A 23,332-nucleotide genomic window follows, 5' to 3' on the forward strand; every position below is an offset into this window, starting at 1 on the left:
TTACAAAGCATAAATGACTGTTATTGGTATTTTCTATGCCTATGGAATGCTGTTAGCACTATGCTCTCAAGCCCCACTCTGTGTCCTGACCACACATGAAGATGAAAGATGTTGAAAAATTAAGGATAAACCAAGCATGGTACACTGATGAAGACAACCACAGCAAAGGGTACAATTTCTGGAAAGAGTTGCCTTTACATTACTGTAATTTCAACCCACTTCTCGAGCCCTAGCTTAACTTAATTGACCAGTGAAAACCCAAAGCCTGTATTGATGTGCATATTTTAAATCACAGTTTTGCATGTGCATATGCAGGCACCTTATCTTAAGTTGGTCCGTCAAGAACGATTGCATATACACCCCACCCCAATATACACTATATATTTTTCTTCCCAGCTGATAGAAGCAAGAATTGCTCATGCACTCCAGGTACCTCCACACTGAGATGAACTATGTGACAGCACCATTACATAAGTAACAGCAGGAGAAAATCTCCAATAGATATTAATTTATGGAATCATCCATGTAAGAAAGGTCTTAAGATTTAATAACAGTCCAAATATACAGTGCAAGATAGACTTTGACAAGCATGCTCACTTTCTATTCGCTCCCCTAAAAATTGAAAATGGAACTAGTTTCCACACTTCCTCTGTGCCTTCCCCCATTAACATGCACTGCTGTGGGACACTCTGCACATCACATAACCACCGGACTGCATCCAGGCTTGCTGGTGATATTACAAATCAAGATCAATACCTCAGGCTTTTACAGTAGATAACTATTGTTGCACTGATTTGTAGGACAAATACCTTCTGACTTGTTTATCCCAGTACACTGCCAAATCATGTGAACAAAATGAAATTCATTTAGTCACACAACTAAAAATGTAATTTAAAAAACCTACAATTTCTTTTTATTATGCTACATAACCCAAGCTGCTGTGTTTAAACATTCAGGCACCTGCAAAAATCCTCACACCCCCTACACTGGAAAGATCACATGACTTCATTAAGATTAAAAGGACATACTGGATTTCTTCTAAAATGCATAAACAATAACTTACTCATTCCAGGTAACAGAAAATATAAACAACCTGAGAGATGTAAACCAGAAAAAAAAAAAATATACAACCGTATTCCCACTGACTACAAGTTGAAAGGGATTTGGTATTTAATCACTTGACAGTAATTAAACATCTAAAACAAATTAAAAGAATACATCAGTGATATTTATTTGAGGGGAAAAATGAAAAAATGCAATCAAATCAGAAATAAATCATTACTGTATTATCTGAGGAAACTGAAAAGTTAGTCGACACAATAAAATAAGGAATTACAAAAAAAAAAAAAAACATGCTGCAAACCCAGAACATGATTTGTAGCTAGATCAAAACCAGAGATGGTTATAGAAGCTACCTCTACAATAAAATCTGTGATATAAAATATTTACTGAAAGCAGCCAAGCCATACATACAATAAAGGATATGGGAAATGACCATGTCTATTCGACTGTAATCTATAGTGAAGTCACTGAATAAGAAAAATCACTTACACACAGGCATGAAATTAAACCTGAGAAAGGTATGCACTGGACTGCAGTCCTCTCTCACCAAAGAACTGCAAGCATTTATACTTTTGTAGGTTATGAATGCATTCTAAATTTATCTTTTGGTAATTAGACATCACTAGAGGATAAATTAGGGAAAAAAGTCATAGGAAAAGGAAGCATGGGTTTTAACTGTGAGGGTAAATAGCCACAGGAGTATATTGTCAAAGGAAATTATTAATTCATAACAGAATATTAGCTGCTTGGGGGTTTTGGCTTTGCTTTCAGAGACATGACTTAGTTAATGACCGTTAACTGTACATTACTGGGCTTGGTGTAGTCACTGAATATTTGACCCGAGATACGTAAGACAATCTCTCACAGAAGAGTGGAGTTACTGGGCAAAACTTTGGCTTGTGGCAATATGGGAAGTGAGACCAAAGAGCAGCACTGGGCTCTCCAAGCCTCAGCAACCACAGCTGAATCTGTGACATGTCTCAGTTCACAGACAGGTGCTATGGCACTTGCAGAAAGACTGAGAAGACAGGAAATGCTCATGTCAAGAGACAATGTGTGCCGCTTAGGGAGCACAGAAATGACAAATTGTGTCTACCATCACCACTTTTAGACAGCTCTTACATGTTCAGGATTTGACTTTAAAAAATGGTAGGTACAGCTGCCAGTAAAAATCAGCGAGAGCCTTAACTATCAGGCAGTTCTGAGAATATCTTCATCACAGAGCAGATACCACAGCAAAAGCATCGTCAGTGCAAAACTGTTTCTGTCAAGGGTACAAAACACAAGTCTCACAGGCTTCTGGTTGAGCAGGCTGGAGACACTTAGCTCAGTTCAGCTAGGAGTATGTCAAAATCTGCCTGAGCTATTATATTGTGCCAGTATAAAGTAAAACTCCTGAACTGTACTAAATAGTACAAGCCTGATCAAACCAGAAAAAACAATCATTAAAGATTGTAATTTTGTACAGAGTAGCAACTGACCTCCATTCATTCATGCAACAATCTTCCCATCAGTCCAACATGGACAATGTAATCAATACTTTGTGGCTTCTTTGAGGAGGAAAAAGAAAAAAAAAAAAAAGAAAAAGCCAGTGAACCCATCAGGAAGGTTGTTTCCCTGCTTCTCACACAAGGGGCACTGCAAGGAAACACAGGGAGGTGTCTCCCCAAGACAAACTGGTGGGCAAGGACACCAGTTGCAGCAAAGCTCAAAAGCAGCTAGTGAGGATTTCTAGGGAAACAGACAGCAACAAGTTTGTTACAACCCACATTTCTATAGGTTCACCCTACTATGTGAATTACATCATTTACTTTACAAACAAGCTATGGGGATAGTTTCACGGGGTATGAGTGGGGTAGACAGGAAGTCCTTCTTGTCCTCCAGTGAAAGGAGGACAAGAGGAAAGAGAAATGGTATTTTTCCTTTATTATTAAAAGCTACTTCCTCGAAACCACCCCTGCTCAATAGTCACTTTGTCCCTGATCAAATGACACAGCTCATTATTATCCACAGAAGCAGCAGCAATTTAGTGTTGAACTCATGCCTATCCTCCTGAAAACTTGCCAAACCTCTAGATACTGCAGACACCATCTGGGAACAAAGTATTTATTTCTTATCAACACTTATTGTTTAAATGGAACAGTAATATAAATGCATCATTCTCCCTATTAGCCTACGGATGTGAGAAATACATGGGGGGGCAGGGATGGAGGGGGAGTACTTGTGATTCCTCAGGGACATATGCATCCCATTTAAAACAAATACACAGCCCAGTGGCGCGAAGGGAAAAGCGAAGGGAAAAGCGAAGGGAAAAGCGAAGGGAAAAGCGAAGGGAAAAGCGGGGGACTCTCGGATATATGTAAATGGTATTATCTGAGCTCTTTGCAGTATGAACTTCCATATATAATAATGCCAAAGATAGTGATAACTCTCCATTTTGTTGTCAGGGCAGGAAGAAGTATTTAATTTTTTTTTTTCTTTAAACCCCAAAAAGCTCAAAATTACAGTATCGCCCTCAAGGCCAATTTGAAAACTTTTCTGCTCACATACTTGTATCCTAATAATTAAAAATAATGTATGGCTTTCCTTGCCCCTGAATTTCAATGAAATACTATGTTCTTTTCAGTATATACTGCTTTTGAAAATGGAATGGAGGTGCTTTGAAGAATTTTGATCTTAAATCTTATCTAAGAAAAAGGATCTATTACCAAATTTTAAAAACATGCCTTTTTTAAAAGTTACAACTGAAAGGAAACCTTAAAGCTTACCTTTTTCCACCTGAAATTAACAGTATTTTTAGCCAACGTTGCATTTTTCAATTCTCTCCCTCAGGGCCTCCAAGCATTAAGTGCCATCACTGAAAGGTGAGAATTAGCGACCTCCATTTAGGAACATCAGAAGCTCGGAGGCACTCACCACTTGGCTACCGCACAGTGAATCTTCATACTCACAGACACTGTCATTTGCAGTGCACAGCTACCGACAAAAGCAGCTGTTGTTTTCCTTCTTCCCTAAATCTTTACCGGGGGTGTTACACACCACGTCTGCTGCCTGGTTGGAAAGTGAGCAGTAGCAGGTGCAATGCTGGTTTCTTTGCTGCCGGAGGACATTCTCATCATCTCATTGTCTTTCCAACCTCATATTGAGAGCTTCAAGAAGAGCCTGCATTTGAATTTTGACTGTGAGGCAGTTAGCTTATTACCACATTTTAAGCATATGGAGCAGCAACAACTCTTAATTTTTAGTTTTAATGGAATTACTATTGTCAAAATCAAGACAGCAGCCCACCCTTAGTATTCATCAATTCAGTAGCCTTTCATAGGTTAAAAAAAATGCACTGTGTTCAACTTATTCTTTACAATAAGAATCAAAATACCCATACTGATTTTTTTTTTTTTTTTTTTTTTGAAACAAATTGCAACTACTGGAATAAAAAAAAAACTTCCACCTATAAGATTTACTGTTTGAACACTGGCACTTACTAGTTAATGCTTTCCAGCACTCAAAGACAAGGCGCCTGCAACTGCTAAGTACCGTTACTGCAAAACAAAGCTAGACAGGATGCATAAGAGATTTTACTGCCTTCCCAATAAAACATTTAGACTGTAAGTTATTCCTCCACCCTGATTAAAGGGTGAGCACTTAGCTGCAGCCTACCACAGGCTGCCTGACCCCTCACAGCACCGCACCATCCACCACCTGTTCCCTATTTGCTCCGCTCACCTACACATGTGAAGGCCAGGGTTCGAATCACTTCTCACCCTGCTGGTCCGTGCAATAAGGTATGCCAGAGGGTGAATCTCTTCTCCTGCACTGGAAAGTAGGCAGCCTGTGCAACCACGGAAGATAACACCTTGTACATCAGTCAGGCCTCCGTGTTGCCCGCGATTATCTGATCACAGGTGTCGTTGACTTCTTAGGCTGTCCTGCCAAAAAGACTCCAGAATGTTTCTTCAGCTACAACTCAACCACATCTCACTCAAATATATGAGAGCAGCAACACTATGAAGGGGCAAAGCAGGGGGTCAGAAACTAGAGCCCCCAAAACAACACATCAGTGCTTAGTCCATTCATTTTCCTTAAGGCATGCTGACCCTCACCGTCCACCCTGTCAGCTCCCTCCAGCTGAGAAGGATCCAGTGCATCCTATTACCACAGACTTGGGATCTCTCTGCCCCGGCAGCAGCAGCCGGCTGGGCAGAGCCACCATGACCTTCTCTGTGCCCCCACCAGCAATGCTTCTGTGGGCTTGCCCACACTGAGCCCAGTCGCACAAACCCCACTCACGATGCAGAGACAAAACTGTAGCCGTGCATCCATGAGGAAAAATATTTCAACATAGTGATGAAAACACAATAAGCAAGTAGCAATTATTTCCTTTCAGGTGAAAATCATAAGCATGTTTGACAATATTTCTAATTCCCCAATAACCACAACTAGAGACTAACAGCTGCTGCTGCTATGAAGGGCCAGGAAGCTTCCACACGAAAGCTACATGCAGATACAACTGTTTAGACCCATGATTATAAAGGTCAGGAAACCCGCAATTGCAAATCCTTCCACAAAAGGGCAAATTAAGAACCACAAAAAGGGAAAGTGGACAGGGAATGTGAAACTGTATTAAAAATACACAAAGAACCAGTTACTTCTCAAAAATCTTCTTTCAAAAATTGTCTCTGATGTAAAGCTGGGTAACAGGTTTTAAAAAAGCATTGTTTTTTAATCAAAAACACTTTTTAATATTGAAACTTTTGTATAAGACTACAGAAGAAAAATTATTGCAATAGTTGCAAATATATGCAGTAATATTTTCTGTTACAATTCACTGCCCTTTCCAGTACCAGAACTGGGGATCATCAATTAAAAGTTGCACAAGGCAGCTTCAGAAAGAACAGAAGGTGACACTTCCCCATGCAACATCCCCTTCAGCTGCAGAACTTAATTTGCTACCAAATTCAGCGTCACCAGGCCCAAGCCTAACTCCCCCCAAGTCACAAATCACTACAGGCTGCCAGCACACAGTGGAATGTGTATTCTTGTCCTCTTGCCTTGCTGTTATTGACTGCTACTGGACTGCTACACGGACCCCTTGGTCTTCAGTTATTCCTTCGGTTATTTTTATGTTCTTATGTAATCTACAGTAATAAATAAATACATCACATCAAAGCACTGCAATTAAGGATAAAAGCAGTCTAGCTTACTTCAGTGATGCAGAATACAGTAGAAGATAAACAGATTTCTAAAGTACATAATGGTAGCAAGAGCTGAAGTTTTAGAATACCCTTTCTTTTGAGACAGCAAGCACTACTTTAGCATGGATTTTGTATTTCCTGAGTAAAGTAATCCCCTGATATTAAATCATAAATGTAAAGTACAGTCTTACATAATTTCTTTTACTATTCCTTTTAAAGCATTATTTGCATATTCTAAGATCATGGGGAGCAGGAAAAAAAGCATATCTCCATGAATGTAATACAGGGCCTGACAAAAAAAAAGAACAAACAAAAAAAAAAAACCCACCAACTATAAAGCAGTAAGAGCAACTGGATACAGTTTTTGTTACTATTTTTACAATATCTTTCCATCACCTGAAGTGAACTACTTGGGCAATCTTATGTAAGGCATTTTAACTGTGAGTCATCTGTAAGTATGCTCTTGCATACTAAATAAGCCCAAAACAGTTGGTACTTCATGCTGAGTGACACCCCTGTTTTGCTTAAGTCTTCAGATTCCATCTTTGCATGGTATTTCTACTCATTTTAGAAACAGTGTATTACAGGTTACATATCTTTGCTTCTGTTTGCCTTTTTTATTCACCAGTACAGATCTGCATTCAAGTTTCAGGTGAGTCATTAAATCCAGGGAAAATGCCAGTCTTGGTACTCGCTGGGACTTCACCACCACCACAAAATAGTCCTTCATTCTTCTTCCAACCGAGTAATACCTGACGAGACATCTATGTGCCTACTTGACTAGGAAAAGAAAGATAATAGATATAGCTAGAAAAACATTCTTACTGTACTGAAACAAAACCAGAAAAATCTTGACCTATGCAAAGCTTACTAAAAGTAGCTTCCATAAAGAAAAATTCCATTGTGTGAAACCAATGAAATCAGATGTTTTTCTTACTGAAGTTTCCAACTACAAACTCGCTGCTTTACCAGAACACAAAACCAAAAACCTGTAAGGTCTTATCGTTGGGGTTTTTTTTTCATTTTTTTCACCTGTACAAACAAATCATGATACATAACAAAAAAAGCCCAAAACAAACAAACCTGTTTCCACAGAACAGACATTTCCAGCAGAATAAAAAGATTCTACGAATGAATTACCCTCACTGGAAATATTTAATCCAAAATTTCTTACATTAATGATAATATACTGAAGTTCAGGCAGAGAATCCAATAGATAATTTGCCCTCTAAAATTCTAAATTGTAGTTAAGAACTTAAATTATGCTAGTATTAAGGACCCTTCTTTCTCATTGCATACATCTTCACGACTAAGGACGGCCATAGCGTCACAGCAAATTACAGCGTGCTTTGACAGCTCATCCAGATGGTATCTTGTATTTATATATCCAGCTGCAAAAAATAGTGTTTAAATAAGACCACTTTTAAGCATAGATAAAAGCCCCACTGACCACCTATAATATCAGTCCATGTACAACACAGAATGACAAAAGAAATCAATGTACGTGAAACTAAACACATTTTGTAGGTGCACAGAAGAAACAAACATAAGAGTTATGTTAAAAGGAGTTAAAAATTACCTCCAAAGTCAACTTGCATCTCCTTGGAAACAATCTCTGAGAATTCCTATATTTATTCAACTCTAATTCCTACTTCTTTTTAGGCACTGCAGGAAATCCTAACTTAGGCCAACCACTACTTTAATCACAGCAGACTGAGGGGAGGGGGGTGGGAACCAAAACAAAACAAAAACAAAAACAAACAAAAAAAACCCAAACCAAACATTTAAAACAAAAACAACCCACACACACCTTATTAGACTAGGTTCCTTCTTCTAATTGACATTGAGTACCATTTGGAATCAAAACAAATAATGTATGGCATGAACAGCCAAAAGATTACACAGATGCCAAATTTCCCTTCAGATTTTGCAATACCTGGCTAGAGCAGACTTACAGATTATCCATGCACACTTGAAACTTGGGACAGTTCAATGGACAAATTAGTTGCTGTTTCTGCTCACTTTTAATGAAACATTCTACTCAAACATTATTTTATGTGAGGATATGTACGCTCCCACACCACTCAGTAAAAGACAACCCAACACTTTCAGGTAAGTCTCCAGGACCTATGCTTTATAGTTATTACTTGGCTATAGTTACTCAGAATAATTTTTGTGTCTCCCCGCCATTTTCTCCTCTAAGAATGGATTCTCTAAAAGAACTTCTTCCCAGTCTTTTTATTCTGATATGCCATGAACACAGGAACCTGCACATATACTACTTTAAATTAAATATCACCAGTACAGACCAGGCACTATTTCAAATCAACCAGACAACCACAAATTAGAACTTCCAATTCAATAACTGCAATGTTTCTTTCCAGCTGTGCTATTATTAGCAGTATTATACATTTTGTACCGAGGCTTTTTCACATACTTCTGATAATGACCATTGAATAATTTGCAAGTAAAAGTCACCTTTTTTTGTCCAGTCTTCTGTCCATTAGGCCTGGAATCTATGCACTGGCTTCCAGTATCCTCCCACATACTGTCCGTATTACATGTCCTCATCTTCAATGGCATAGCTCTCCAAGTCTCTATATCCTAAGTCATCATGAGTCCAGAGGAGCCCAGAATAGACCCCAAGACATCTTCTGTGTCCCTGGGCACACTACCTCATTCCCCTGTCCCTTCATCTCACCTCATCTCGGTGTTTCTCCATCATGCCTATACAGAGCCTATGCTCTTTCAGGCAGGAACTGTGACTCACTGTGCTTTTGTACAGAAGCATAGCGGCACCCTCGCCTCAGCTGAGCCCTCTGGGCACTATGTAATACAATCAATAATAATAATTTATTTTGTCCCTTGTTTCCTCTTGCATCCAACAGCTGTGATCTTTCCTCTGATAGCTGAATACACATTGTAGCTCCTCAGGTTTTGTCTCACTAGCAAAGACATCCATTCTTCCCCTCTCCTCAGGCCTACCTAGAATATCTTACCCAGTTCTTCAAGACAGAGTAATTGGTTCTTTCTTCAAATTCTATCCCAAAATTCATTTCCTTCAGGTATACTTTCACTACTAATCTAAGGCACCTTACGCTATTTCAAACCCATAGGTTAAGGCAGTAAGAGGTAAATACAAGTGTTTCAGAATTAAAATACACATGTTAAATGGAAAATTGTATTTTCCATATGTACATATTATCTCTTATCAAACTAAAGGGTGTCAAGGAGTACCAGTCTCTACATAGGGCAAATCCTTCACTGCAGTTTGGCACCTCTGACAATGGTTTCATTTATTTCAGTAGATTCCTATTGACATTAAACACAGGAAAATGTTCAGAAAAAATATTAATGTACTTTCATCCATACTCATACACACACAGACACACACAAGCAGTCAAGAGTCCAACAAAGCCAGAGCTCTTTTAGAGAGCCAGACCTCAAATCAAAATTAGTGTTTTCTCCCAGCATCAGTCATCAACATTTTCTTTGTGTCAGTTACTTAAATACTGCAGCACCTCTTCTTAGACAGAGAACACAAGTCTTTACCATGTAACCATCCCCAACATAATTTTTCAAGAGCTCCCATTATGGATGCTTCTCACAGAGCTGTGGCGTGAATGGGGAGAATCACAGGCAACTTGTGCCATTTGAAGTGAGTACAGACACTACACTCGAGCAAAACTATGTAAAATCTGGGTTAAAACCACAGGCAGGTTATCTACACTAGCACGTCACATCACTACCACTTGGTTGCTGCCACCAAGGAAGCAGATCTAGTCACCAGACAAACATCAAAGCACCTTATCAAGACATTAATGTCCTAAAGTCTAGCACTGAACGAGTGCCAATCACAGCCAGATTTGTTATAACTAGTCTTACAATTTAGGGACCCCATCTGTAATTAAGAAACGCCAACAGAAGAATTGAGTGGGACATTGGCTTTGGTTTAGAGAACAAACTGTAAAACTTCCCTGTCTGCAGGTTGAAACTCAGATTGTGACAGCTCACGAGCTGGACTTACACCATTCACACAGTGGAGGAAAATTCAGCTCTGCAAATGCAAAGTGATGCAACATTTCTGTGCAACTATCTAGAGACCTCAAATCGAAGCTGACTTTAACATTTCAAGTTATGTATTTTCTTTTTTACAAATATTTCCAGAAATAATACTTCTTGTTACTTGTGGCCATCGAATTAGTTGTGCTTTTTAATCATTCTTATAGCGATTACAAATGTTACATACATATAGTCTGAGGGATCTTTCATATAATATTTTCCCCCTCACACTGAATTCTCCTCTGATGTGTTTTATATAGCAGTTAGGTACTGTTCTTAAAAAAAATATTTTCTTTAAATTTAAAAGACAGTAATACAGCTTTACATTTCCTACAAAGAATGAGCACAACCAGATGGAGGGGCGGGATATATTAATGAAAAAATATCCTTTAACATTATAGAACCCTAAGAGATATGAAGGTAGTTTCCTTATGAGAAATAATTTTTTCTATTTCTTTCTCATGTTGTTTCTGGAAAATAAAGCATATTACAAGAGGCCTTGTAATTCTCTGGCCAATGTTCAGAGTTGGAATAAGGGAGACTGACTGAATTAGTTTTAATTCAGATCCTGCAGGATTACTCTAATCATTGACCATTTTAAATCTGAATGTGAACACTTTTTATTTATTAGTTTCTTCTAAAATGGTACTTTCTTTTTCACATGAAAGTGAAACTTTATTTCATCATGACTGAAATCCTGCAGTCATGGTATATAGTTCAGTTCATGCTGTCTTGCCTGGGCCAATATAGGTTCTAAAACTATTGACAAGCCCTGAGGTGAGACAGGCTGAACTCAAGAAGTCACTTTTTTCCTCTCTAGGTGGACAACCACTGGAATAAACTGCCCTGAGATGTTGTGGATCTGCATCTGTGGAGATAGTCAAAACCTAGATGGACTAGATCACCTCCAGAGGTCTCTTCCAACCTCAGTGATTCTGTAAGAAATCCAAAAAGAGTGCATTAATAATAATTAATGCAGTCTGAATAGTTAAAATCACCAAGAAAAACATGGTTCAATTAAAACACCTGCTCAGGGCCCAGGAGCAGCCAAAATCAGCAGGAGAACAACGATGGTTATAATTAATTTGGACTTTACATGTTTGATCAATCAGCCTCCAGGCAATTTACGGCAGGAGGAATGCAACTTCATCTTCAAGTTAAAGATGGAAATCTGGGTATGATTACACACACTGATTCACATTTTAACAAATGCAGTTTTAGCAGCAGAAGTAGAAGATACAGTGATTATGTGTCTTCAGTTTAGCTGAGGTTTTTTTGTACCTAAAGAGGGATCTGAGGGTTGCTTTATGTTCCAACAACATTGTACTTAAGCTTCCTCTTCAGAGGATGAGTTTCCAGAAATCAGAAGCCACATCTCCTAGCCAATGTGCTGTCAACTAGACCACACTCTCTCCCTAGTAATAAAAACATATTTCATGACAGGACCCTCATTATTTTCATTCATAATCCCCAATACTTATGGAGGTGCTTTCTAAAGAGATTCTTAACAGAAGATCAGGATAGAGGCCAAGACTTAATCAAAGATTAAGCTGATCAGATATTTCAAAGAACCCAAGCTCCCTAAGCCACAAGTAGCATGAATCTGTAATACTTGTTCCATCATTGATCTTTACAACCTCTCTGTAGCTAAACAAAGTGGCACTTAATTTTTCAGCTGTCTGGACTTCACTACCTTGAAAGCCCTCCCATCAGATTTCCCTCCACCAGATCTGAAGAAAAAGCTAAATCAGAGAGGAAAAATAATACCAGAATTTTTGTTGTTTAAAAATCAATCCATATTCAAGTGAAATAGTTAGCAGCAGTCATAAATAATTACATTTCTCATGGTTTATATTTCTTTTCCAGGAAAAGAAAAAATATAGCTTTTCATTCTTGATCTTGCAAGCTCCAAGGCTAAAAGATTCATGATTCATCTCTGTTTAGCCTGGTTTGCCAAGAAAACCATGCCAGCTGAGCTGTGCAGCTAATGCACTGAAATGTACTAGAACAATGCAACAGAATTCCTAATGCCCACAGCCTGGGGAACACGGAGGGCGGGGAAGAGTTCATGAAAACATTTCAAGAGGCCAAGTAGTTTGATAGTTCCCTTAAACAACCTCAGTAACCTAACATGCTGTTAAAAAAAAAAAAACCAAACCACAAATAAAACACCCAAACCAAAACCCCCAAAAAAACCCAAAACCCAGCCCACAATCTGAAAATAATCCTTCTCCATAAGAAAAGTCTTCAATCTAAAACAATATTGGAGAGGACTCTCCCCACTGCAAGCTGTACCACAGTTTCATAGATGTCATGTTGACGAATAAGGTAGGAATGATTCTTCTATCAGCTAATCTTTAATAATACTCCATTTGTCCCCTGGATCATCTCCAACTCTTGTAACAGCAGCTTCTCTCAACCTCCAGAGCCAGTTCATGAGCATCACATCATGATTCATCAATTACAATGACACCTTAAAATGACACATCCCTGAATTTCAAAAGATCATGATGGACTTAGTGCACTTTTCAGCTACAAAGACCTCCTCTCTGCAATTATTAATGTTCTGCAGCATTGGGCTAATCACAATGCACTGTTTTTTGTATTCTGTTCACCTCTACTACTTAAATACTGTCTGAACATAAAGCGTGTAAAAATCCAGTCCTTGGCACAAATGACTGAATCTGAAAATGTAACATGCAAACAACAGCTAAGTGAGCTAGCTACCATCTCTAGATAGGATATTAAAAGAACACTATTTAAAATACAGAAGTTACACAACCAGAACCTAGTGAGTTCTAATGTTGCTGACTGACCGCACTTTCTCATTTTAATTCTCTTATACATCCAATGAGCTCAACAGTCCTTGGCCACCAGGAGGTGTGAACTCAGAATCTTCTGGTAGCGCTGAAGGAAAAGGTTCACCCTTCCAGATGAACCGGCTAAAATATTGCCAGGTACAATGACAGAACTGCCTTCCACAGACCAGAGGGTTTGATGGGAGAAACGCAATTCATTCCAGACCAACTTTCTCTTGCTGCTGAGAAATTTGAAGCTAGTATAATGAAAAGCCAAGGGGGAATGAATTCCTCCTGGAGGTCAGTACCAAACGCAGGTAGCCCGATTCTGATCTGTCTTCTATCTTGCAAGATTGAGTGGAGTGATGCAAATATCTTCTGCAACATGGTTTTCTTCACCTCATAAGGAGAGAAAGAAATAAGTGTTTTGGGCTACCTTCCAGATCAGAATTCTCCAAGTCCAATGAAATTCTTTTCTGTTCTCTGAACCAAACAGCTTTCAGCAATATGTGTCCAGTCTCAAAAACAGTATTTATTTGTGATTTTACTATACTGTACCTCCTTAGTGAGGAACACAAATTACAGACTAAAGCTTGCTTTGTACCTTGAGGGAAAAAGAAAAAAAAACTAAAACCAAACAGAATTTCATAGGATAAAGAAAAGGTATGGCTCCTGTTTGCCTGAATAAAAAAGTAAAGGTTGACTGCAAAAAAAAAAAAAAAGTCACAAGAAACTTAGAAAACAGAAAGTATTAAGTAATATATAAAAGCAGTTTCCATCTCCCCTGAAGTATTACAATGTTAAAATCTTTCAAAACAGTTCTTTATCTGTAGCCAAAGGAAAAAAATATAAGTGATTTTTTTAAAAAATCATAAAACTACAATGAGTTTAAAATTTTAACAACACTTATCTCTTTAGGGTATAAAACCTTTAATATGAAAATATATTCCATTTTAAAAGAATATTAAATCCAAATCAAGAAATATATTAACCTTTACTCCAGCAAAAGTTGGACTAAAAGAACAAAACTATGTATATCAGTAGATCAGTTTTACAAGAGGACAAGAGGTTGTTTATACATTCTTCCATTTTTCTAAACATCATCTTCAAGACAAGAGACTACCACTTCGGGTTTACCCCTCCAGCTCTTCATAAAGAGAGAGGAGAGAGATGAGTTTTTGAAAGAATTTAAAGTTTGAAAATGTATTTCAATTCCAGATACGAGTTAGTTTAGACATTAAAAGAAAAAAAAAAAAAAACATACAGAAATCCCTACAAGGTCACGAACAACCATGAGTCGGCAACAAGAAAAACAGAGAAAAGCGAACTGTATATTTTCAAGCAAGTATCTGTATCTGATTTTCTTTCTTCACTCTGACCCAAATTAACTCCTGTGTTTAAGGAAGAAAAGCAAGTGCTATACGAAGTTTTAAGTAAACACTGTCATGAGACCATGCCATCATTTAAAATAATTCATTTCCAATAACAGAGATGTCTCTGGACAAGGCAACTGGAAAACAATGCCTACCATAGAATAAAACATACGCAAGGGTGCACAGAAGGTTTGATTCCACTTATGGAAAATTCAGTAAGTATGGGGAGGAACTTAGACTCTTTCAGCAGGAAATAAGCTGGAAAAGGATTGTCACCAGATATTGCCATGCAAATAAATGTGTAACCAAAAGCTGGTTGAAGATGTTTCCATTCAAGCCTTTCAGTTTTACTGTAGGCTGGGATTTGAAGTGCTAGACTAGGAAGAGTAGAAAAATGTGAGTAGAAGGTAAAGACCTGAACATTCTTATGCCTATGTATTTTCTCATTATATATTCTGCTGCGTTCTAAGTGCAAGGTAAATCATTTTGATAAACTCAGAAAACTGGCAGACCTATTTTGTTATTTACCTGCTCTCTGAAATGAACCTGCAAGTGTGTGTAATTTTCACTGTTTTACCATTGCCATAGTTAACACAGGAGTCTCAACGAGCAACACTGCGCAGCGAGAGCTCAGTGCCATAAAGTGCTGATGTTCCTGAAACAGGCTTTCCTTAGGCTTGCAGACACCAAATAAAATCACAGGAGAGCTTACGATATTTCAGAAACTTTGTGTCAAGATAGTTCCTTACCTTGAAGTATAACTGAAACTTTCTTCAATAACTAAACAAAAGCATTTGTACTTACCTAAAAGTAAAAGCTTCAAGACAAAAGAGATCTCCAATCTTGTAATACAGACCAGGAAAAAAAAGATTACTCTTTTTTTAAACAAGATATAAAGAAAAATATGGCACACAACACAAATTACAAATGCTACTCTGCAAGTACAACATTTGGTTTCTTAACAAATACTTCAGGGAGATGCGCAGAAAAAGAAAAAGCTAGCTTTCTTCTCAGAAGAGGAACATATGACAGATTATACTTTTGCTGAATTGGACAAGATGGTACAGCTGCGTGGCAAAGTTGGAACTGTTTCCAATAATTAAACATAAATATTTTGAAGGACAGTTAGCAATGCATACACATTTTTAAACTAATTGTGTAAAAGCCAGGTCACACGCTTTTGGTACATAAGCAGGATAAATGTTAATTGTGCTTAAAATGGCAGACAACGAGCACAGAAAAGGATATGCATTTGACATATTTAGGCTGTTACATACAACAGTGCACAATGCTATTAGAGTAGATCCAGCTCTGGTTAAAATCTAGAAGAGGTTTGACATTAATGTCAGTGAGAACAGAACCAGACTTACAAAAAACACGCATAGCCACATAGAGACCCTTGCAGTCACGAACCAGTAAATCAATTCATAAAATGTTTAACAGATGCAGAGTAGATTGTCCTGCCAGGTATTATACTAAAATCAACTAATTTACGTTCAGATGGCAATATAATTTAAGCAACAGGTAAGAGAACAAGGTTCTGACTTAAAGCAGTGCCTTTGTAATATAGGAATTTTTTATTAGGCTTCTGGCCAAAAAAAAAAAAAAATTTGTACAGTATTTTCTTTCTAGCCTTTTGCTAAAAAAATAACGCTTAATAACCTGTTATACCAACCTGCCTGCTTTATGTATTTCTTTCATTTAAACAATTTATTCCTCAGGCAGGGAAAATGAGATCCAGCTAGAAATCTTGAAATGAATAAAGGGATATAAGGATTTTCTTCAGCTGATTAGTCTGTTTAAATGTATGCAATAAGGCTACAAACCCATTTCACTCACAGAACTCCTCGTTTCTCTGCCCCTCCCAATAAAAAGAATTACTAGGGTACAACTATTAATAGCAAACCATAACTTTTGTGTAAGAACTTACTACAACAAAGTGCGCTTCCCATGCTCTAGATGTGGTTCCAATTGTCAAACTGTAATTCTGTAACAGATATAAACCATCATAAAAAACCTCACTCATTGATAGGAAGTCACATAAGTACATGAAGAAGTAATTTTGTTAGCATTCACGCTCCCACGCAGTTCACTACCCAATTAAACTCATTCCTTTATTGAATGTGTGTTCTGACCCACGTTAGTTTATTCTGTTAGTAAACCAAAAAGTGCAGCAAGGCCTTCCTATGTAAACAGAAATGCAAATGCCATGCATGGAAACAAGGTTGAGCATTTCTCACACACTATATTAATTGGATTACTTTACAGGATTACAGCTTCAAAAACTGATACAGTAACTCTCACCTAGAGGTTTTTTGAGAGTCAGCAGAACGTACCTCTGTGCAGAGGGCCAGAGTAAACAACTCCTTAAGCCAGGCACAGGACTTCTGCAGAGAGGTGATTTACCAAACCAGAGGGGCAATCCCCAAAACAAATTGGTTTGAAAGAGAAGAATATTGTCACTGATGCTCTTTTAACTTTGCAGCTGTCGAGTAAAAAATAAACTATAGAACAGAAAGCTGAATAAAAAATGGGGATAAAACAGAAAGTGTGTAATTGTGCCTTGCTAACAGATTTGTAGTATAAGGAAAGAAGAAATTCAGAGTCTTCAGCTGCAATTGCAGCTGACAAAAAAATTATAAGCTAGAGTTCAACTAGAAATCTCAAAATAAAAAAAGAGCATTACATTACTCTGACATAATCAGAATGAAGTGACACCTGTAACATTATGAATAAAATATATCAACATTGCAGCTTGATACATCTTTAAACCACATTAATTTAATTTTCAGTAGATTAAAACAGGTATGAAAAGTCCTTAAAAAAAAAAAAAAAGACTACATTCTCAGTTGGCTGTAGCCAATAAATAGATGTAAATATGCAGTTATACAGTTTTCATTTAATTGAGCCACACATTTTACCTAGAAAGAGATACCTCCGTTCACCTTTAGGAACATGAAAATTTAATTCTCACTACCAATTACTCATTTTTCTCCCCCATTTTCTCCACGGAAAATGAAAGTGTTTCTTTTTGTGTCTAAATTCAGAGTTATATTACACTTTATATGCAAAAGCATCTATTTTATTTTGGAGAAAAGCCAGGCAACAAGCTATGCCTCTCAAGAGGATGACAACGCTCACCTATGAGATTTGTCAACACCCCCCCCACATTCCATCTCTCTTCCTTTCTAGACAAATTCTGTCCATTTGAAATTAAGGATTTCAGAACCTCTCAGCTAAATGAGCTGAAGCTTTCCAGAGGTCAAGCATGCAAAGGAAAAAGAGAAGAAAAATGCAGCCTGATCATGCATCATTACAAACAATGTAGAAAAACCTGTATTACTGAAGTTCTCATTATAACCTCTCTCCTACTCAATGAACTTGATGTGACATTTTTAATACACTTACTTTCTTGATCTGAGAGAGGAAAAAAGAGAAAGACCTTGACCCTGCTCTTTGTCAGCTCAAGAGAGCAATTTAAAGGAAAAAAAGAAAAAAAAGAAATTCCAAATTTAAGAGACCCCGTCTGGGAAATATCCTTCTACCAGTTTGAATGGCTGCTTAAATTCATAACTAAAGACAAAAGCAAGTTCTGCCACAGGCTTAGGTTGAAGCTATGTCAAACTTCAAATCAGGAAGAACAATCAAACCCAATACCAAGGGATCTCAATGGCTGTGACAATAAAAAGGAAGAGTGAGAGAAATTAAAAAGTTTTGGACACGGAGGTTGAAAGACTAAAGAAAAGCAACCTCAAATGAACAAGCACATAGCATGCAGAACGAATACAGTACCCTCCTTGTATGAGATACTACTAACAGCTTACAGAAATGGACTTGGAAGTGTAACAGTACAAGTGATATTATGAAACTAACCAAGGTGCAATGGCATTTCTTCTACAGGATTTCAAGAACCTTTAACAGGGTGTTTCTATCCTGGTCAACTTGAAATGGAGATTAGGCCTTCACTGATGTCTTGTTTTGCAGTTCTTTCTTTTCGTAAGCTTTAAGATTATTCTTCCATCAAAACACCAGTATCAAAAGTAGTAACTCAAAATGTATATTCACTACATCAGACATATTAAAAGTGGTTAAAGAGTAAATAATGGCTGACATACCTGACCAAGCAGACTATCATGCTAAGACCTACTCAAAAACATCCTAGTATGTGAATCATTAATTCACAAGCTTATCCTACAGAAATTCAGTCAACAGTGATGGAACACCTACAGCATTTGAGAAGTTTTCGGAATTTAGCTATGTAGCCATCACCCTCCTGCAATTACTGAATATTGGACCAGTGCTTTCTTGCTCACAAGCTTTTCTAAAGGACTTGCTACATAATTCTAAAACTACAAGAAATTAGGCAGACTTCTTATGTGTGCACCAATAAATACAACTCCTATCCATGTTATCCTTACTATTCAAGCATCGTGTTCAGATCAGTGATGGTACTGCTTCACGGATTCTTTGCCTCAACAATCACACTTCAATGTTACCTAACATTTTTGGCCTTGAAAATTGATACTGTGTTATTTGCACAGACTTTGATCTCTACCAGTTCCTTCATTAGAAGGGTTAGATCTCTTCAGCTACACTTGATGCAATAGTTCTCTTGAATGAATCAGTTCATGTCTGCACAAATGCAATACTGCTGCTCCTTCAGCTGTCTGCTGGACTGGCTAATACACGTCAAATCATGAGAAATCTTTGCTTTCCATAAGAGTTACCTGGGGCAGAAAAAAAACCCCAAACCCCACATTTATTTTACACAAGCTTTTAAAAGACTAATCCAACTCTTCAGCAATGAAGGACTACTAAATTACCTGTAACACCAGAAGACAGGTTCTCTCCATCTCTGTTTCATTCTTACCAACTATTTCACTGCACCACACATTGTGAATTTTTATTTACTTTTCTATTACATGGAGAAGGGGATATGCATTCCATCTCCCTGGTACTCACGCCAAGACTGTGTAAATGTACATAACTGTCTATGCATTAATATTGCAAAATCTACTTCATAAATATGCAGAAAATAGTCCCAAAAAATGAAGTAACATGATTGATGCTTATTTTCAGTCTAACCCTCAGTGTTAGAACCACACAGCATTCTCATGACTGTTGTAGGGCTAGAGGATTCTTATCCATCTGTATAGCTATTTAGGTGGCTGCTAACACCATTGGAACAAAATGCTTTATCAAAGACTGCTTCAGGATGAAGGTCAAGTGTCCGTACAGAGAGATTTCATTATCTAGCTTGTGGTTAGCATGCCTCTGTTAGTTCCAATGAAATTATTCCACTTTACAACTAGAAAATAAATATACCATAGGTGATTTTCAAATGTTTATCAGCATGGTTACATTCCTGATGTACAGTGAGGATCAGTTACCAGTGAATTAATCCATCTATCCAGTAGTTTGCTGCGTCTTAACAGATCTATCCAGTTACCTAGGCTTACTTTGAACACTCTTCAAATTCCTTTCATTCCTCCACCTAAATTGTTATATAAGGAATTCTACTTGGCCATCGCAGGAAGGGAAGATGCTCTTAGATCAAGAGAAATTATTCAGCAAAGGAAGATACTTTCCTCTTTCCCCTTTTTCCTTTTATGAAACCAAAGAATGCATCCCACACAAAGCCCAGACAGTCATTTTTTCCAGCTTTGCCTGGTTTTGAAGGAAGAAATATAGCTGTAAGAGACAGTAATTTCTGGCTTGATTCCACTAATAGAACTCCACTTTCTGGCAATCCCCAGGAAAACTCACAGACACCCAATGCAAATTTTGTGTTGTTTCCTTCCATCATTCCTTTGAAAGAAGGATTTAAGCAGGGACATTCTTCAAATTCAGTGCACTCAGTTTTCACAGTAGGATTCCAGAGAAGTTTTCACAGAGGTAGAGAAAGGGGCCATGCCAGCGTTCAGCATTTAGTTCTGCCAGCTAATGTCCATCAGGTATTATTTCCCACAGTTAAGTAAAAAACAATCAGATAGTAGAAGTATGTTGTTATGCAGCATTAATTACTCAAAAATCCTCTGGGACACTGCCTCACAAAACAATGATCTTGTTACTCCTTCTCTGTGGTCCTACAGTGTTCAGAATATGAACAAAACCAAATCAAACCTAAAAAGCTTTCCTGCACTAAAACATCTTGCACGTTAAAAATTAACTGATCCATATGGAATGAGATCTTGTCAACTTTTGCCAAAGTTCCTCTGGGAAGTCTAATGCATTACTAGGTGTCCTATTATATTTCCATTTTTCTTCAAGCGTGTGGTAAATATAAGAAGTAATTCCTTACTGTAATAAACATTAAATTATGCCACAACACTGAAAGAGTGAATACACCTTTTTATTTAAAATTTAATGTAGCTCCTAGTGTGAGTGTTCCTATAAACAGATTAATATTACTGTAAAACTGACCCTTATAGCATTACATTTAAACAGAAATTGCAACTGTCAAATGAGTTAATACAGCTCATGTTATGACACCTTACCTAGCATATATTTCACTTTCCAAACAGTAGGCACATACATAATAGTTTGTATTTATTAAGCAATTCTGAGAAGCTAAGCAAAGCTTCTACTAAATTACAGTACATGCCTCAAACATCCATCTCTTCAAATTTATAGCTGAGTAACATATCATTGGGCTCTAGAAGTAGCAACATACATGAGAGTTTAAACCTTTTACCTGACAAGTTACACCACTGTTATTCCATAAAAAACAACAAAGAAAAGCAAGAGTTCTTTCATAAATGAATGCACAATTAAGTAACAAATCTCATGCTTATTAACAAGGGAGCACAGCATAAAACTACACTGCAGTAAAAGCACGTGAGAGTTCCTGCTAGTACTTGTTCGGAAACAGGGGTGACCTTTTCTGTGATGATGTTGCAGGCAGTGGCTGCCCTTAAGTTGCTCAGTTTGTTACTACAAGAACAAAGAAATACCAATGCCGTGCCCCTGATGGGCACAGAATATTGCAGTAAGCTCCACATTGTTGTGGTTGCCTTTATAAGGCTTAAACTGTTATCTAAACTAGTTCCTTCATGCCTTTTCTCATCTTCTGAGATGCATCAGACTACAGGCAGCCTCTGAGAGGCCTTCCATTCCCAGAGTGGAATGGACAACACAGCCAGACAGGGCTTAAATGTCACACACTTGCAAAACGTAGTATAGGTCTTAAGCAGAATACAGACTAGAGAGAAAATTATGCCAGGCTATTCTTATTTCACTATTAGGAGTAATTCCAGGGTATAACTGTGTCAATAATTAACGTGCTCTGTTCTCACTTCCACCTGACCACAGTTAAGGTTTAAAATGGGTGTTTTTAAGCTCTCTAAAGGACAAAACAACAGGATTCACTTTTCAGCTGTCATTAAAAGACAATGCATTACTCTTAAGTTTTTATCATTTTATTTACCACATTTTATAGAAGTGTCTATTAAAGCTTTTTAATCTAAATAAGAAAAAGCACTGACAAGATATTAGGACTAAAAGTCTGCCCCAGCTTTTACTTTTCTAGTCATTTTACTAGTTCATTTGGGTTTGGGTTTTTTTCGTTTGTTTTGTTGTGCGTTTTTTTTTTACTTCTTGTTCTTCAGGAAAATCATACCCTCTTCCTCCTACTTCAGAATAACATTAATATTACTTAATATAATAATTCATGTAATGAATTAATTATATTAAAATATATTAAAAATTATTCATGTTATGAATGCAGGTATGTACCAACAAAGGAAAAGTTATATCAAATGAAATAGCTATCTGTATCATGCATACACATGAATTTGGACAAAATATAAGAAAATTAGGGTGCTCAGGTTGTATACTACATTAGCTACTGCCCCTGCTCCCCTGTGCTCAATGCCCTAGCAGAAAATTCAAACCAAGTATCTCAGTCAGGTCAGAACTCAGCTTCTGGTAGTTCTATATGTCAATAAGAAGTACCCATGTAAGAGATACAGAACTTTCCTCACAAAAGAGGAGGCCACTTCTGTTCAGAGGTGAAGTCTAGAATGGTATTAACAGGAAAATATTACCCATTCAACCTTAGAAATTACTTGTCTTGAGAATTTATTCTTTTGAGGAACTGTCCACTTGCAATCGATAGCCAAATTCTTGTTGATAGTGGATAAAAAAGCAAGCCCTTCACCAATATACAAGTACAAATAAAATCACAGCAACTCTCTGTTTGTAGTTAATACCATGAAAGGGACAGCCATCTCCAGAAATTCATAAAGCTTAATTTCCCAGAAGTGATACACTAAGGGATTCATTACATAAGCCATAAAGAAAATCTCCTAACAGCATCATAGCTAAGAGCAATTCCACCAGAAGACTGAATCTTCTCAGAGTTTTGTAGTAGTTTTCAGAAACAAACCTGCATTTACACAGGAACAACTACTACATACACATTTCTAGCCATTCTGAGTGCACACAAAGTCTGGATATGAAATCCTGGTTACACTGAAATCAATAGTTCCGCCTTCATAGGGATCAGAGTGTCACTCTTGAGACCCAGAACAGCACTTCACAGCAGTGACCACGAGACGCATTAAAACTGGCATAAAAAATTTTTTAGAAGTGGTACTGTAAAAAAGACATTTTGTTCATTTCACTAATGCACTTATTTTAGCTATTCTTATCAATACTTAATATATGGCAGTAAATGTGTGGTACATATTTATGACAATTAATCAGAGCTCCATCCTATGAGACTTCTGTATAGCAAGTATAGCAAGTATTTGATAATAAGTAAAGAGATATTACTCCTTTCGTGCACAAATTAAGAAAAAAAGATTTAGATAGCCACAATATAGAAAATACATTGCTGACTGCT

General features: G+C 37.4%; 1 protein-coding gene across 1 annotated transcript in view; it reads right to left on the bottom strand.

The window, feature by feature from the left end:
- The window catches only part of RYR2 (ryanodine receptor 2), a 434,064-nt gene extending 417,551 nt beyond the window's left edge, over positions 1-16,513 (bottom strand). Inside the window, exon 1 of the mRNA XM_075089806.1 lies at positions 16,418-16,513. Within this exon, the coding sequence (XP_074945907.1) occupies positions 16,418-16,513 (96 nt within the window). The remainder of the gene's footprint in view (positions 1-16,417) is intronic.
- Positions 16,514-23,332: the final 6,819 nt, after the last annotated feature.

The sequence above is a fragment of the Phalacrocorax aristotelis genome, chromosome 3 (genome assembly GCF_949628215.1).
Source record: "Phalacrocorax aristotelis chromosome 3, bGulAri2.1, whole genome shotgun sequence".
Lineage (NCBI taxonomy): Eukaryota > Metazoa > Chordata > Aves > Suliformes > Phalacrocoracidae > Phalacrocorax > Phalacrocorax aristotelis.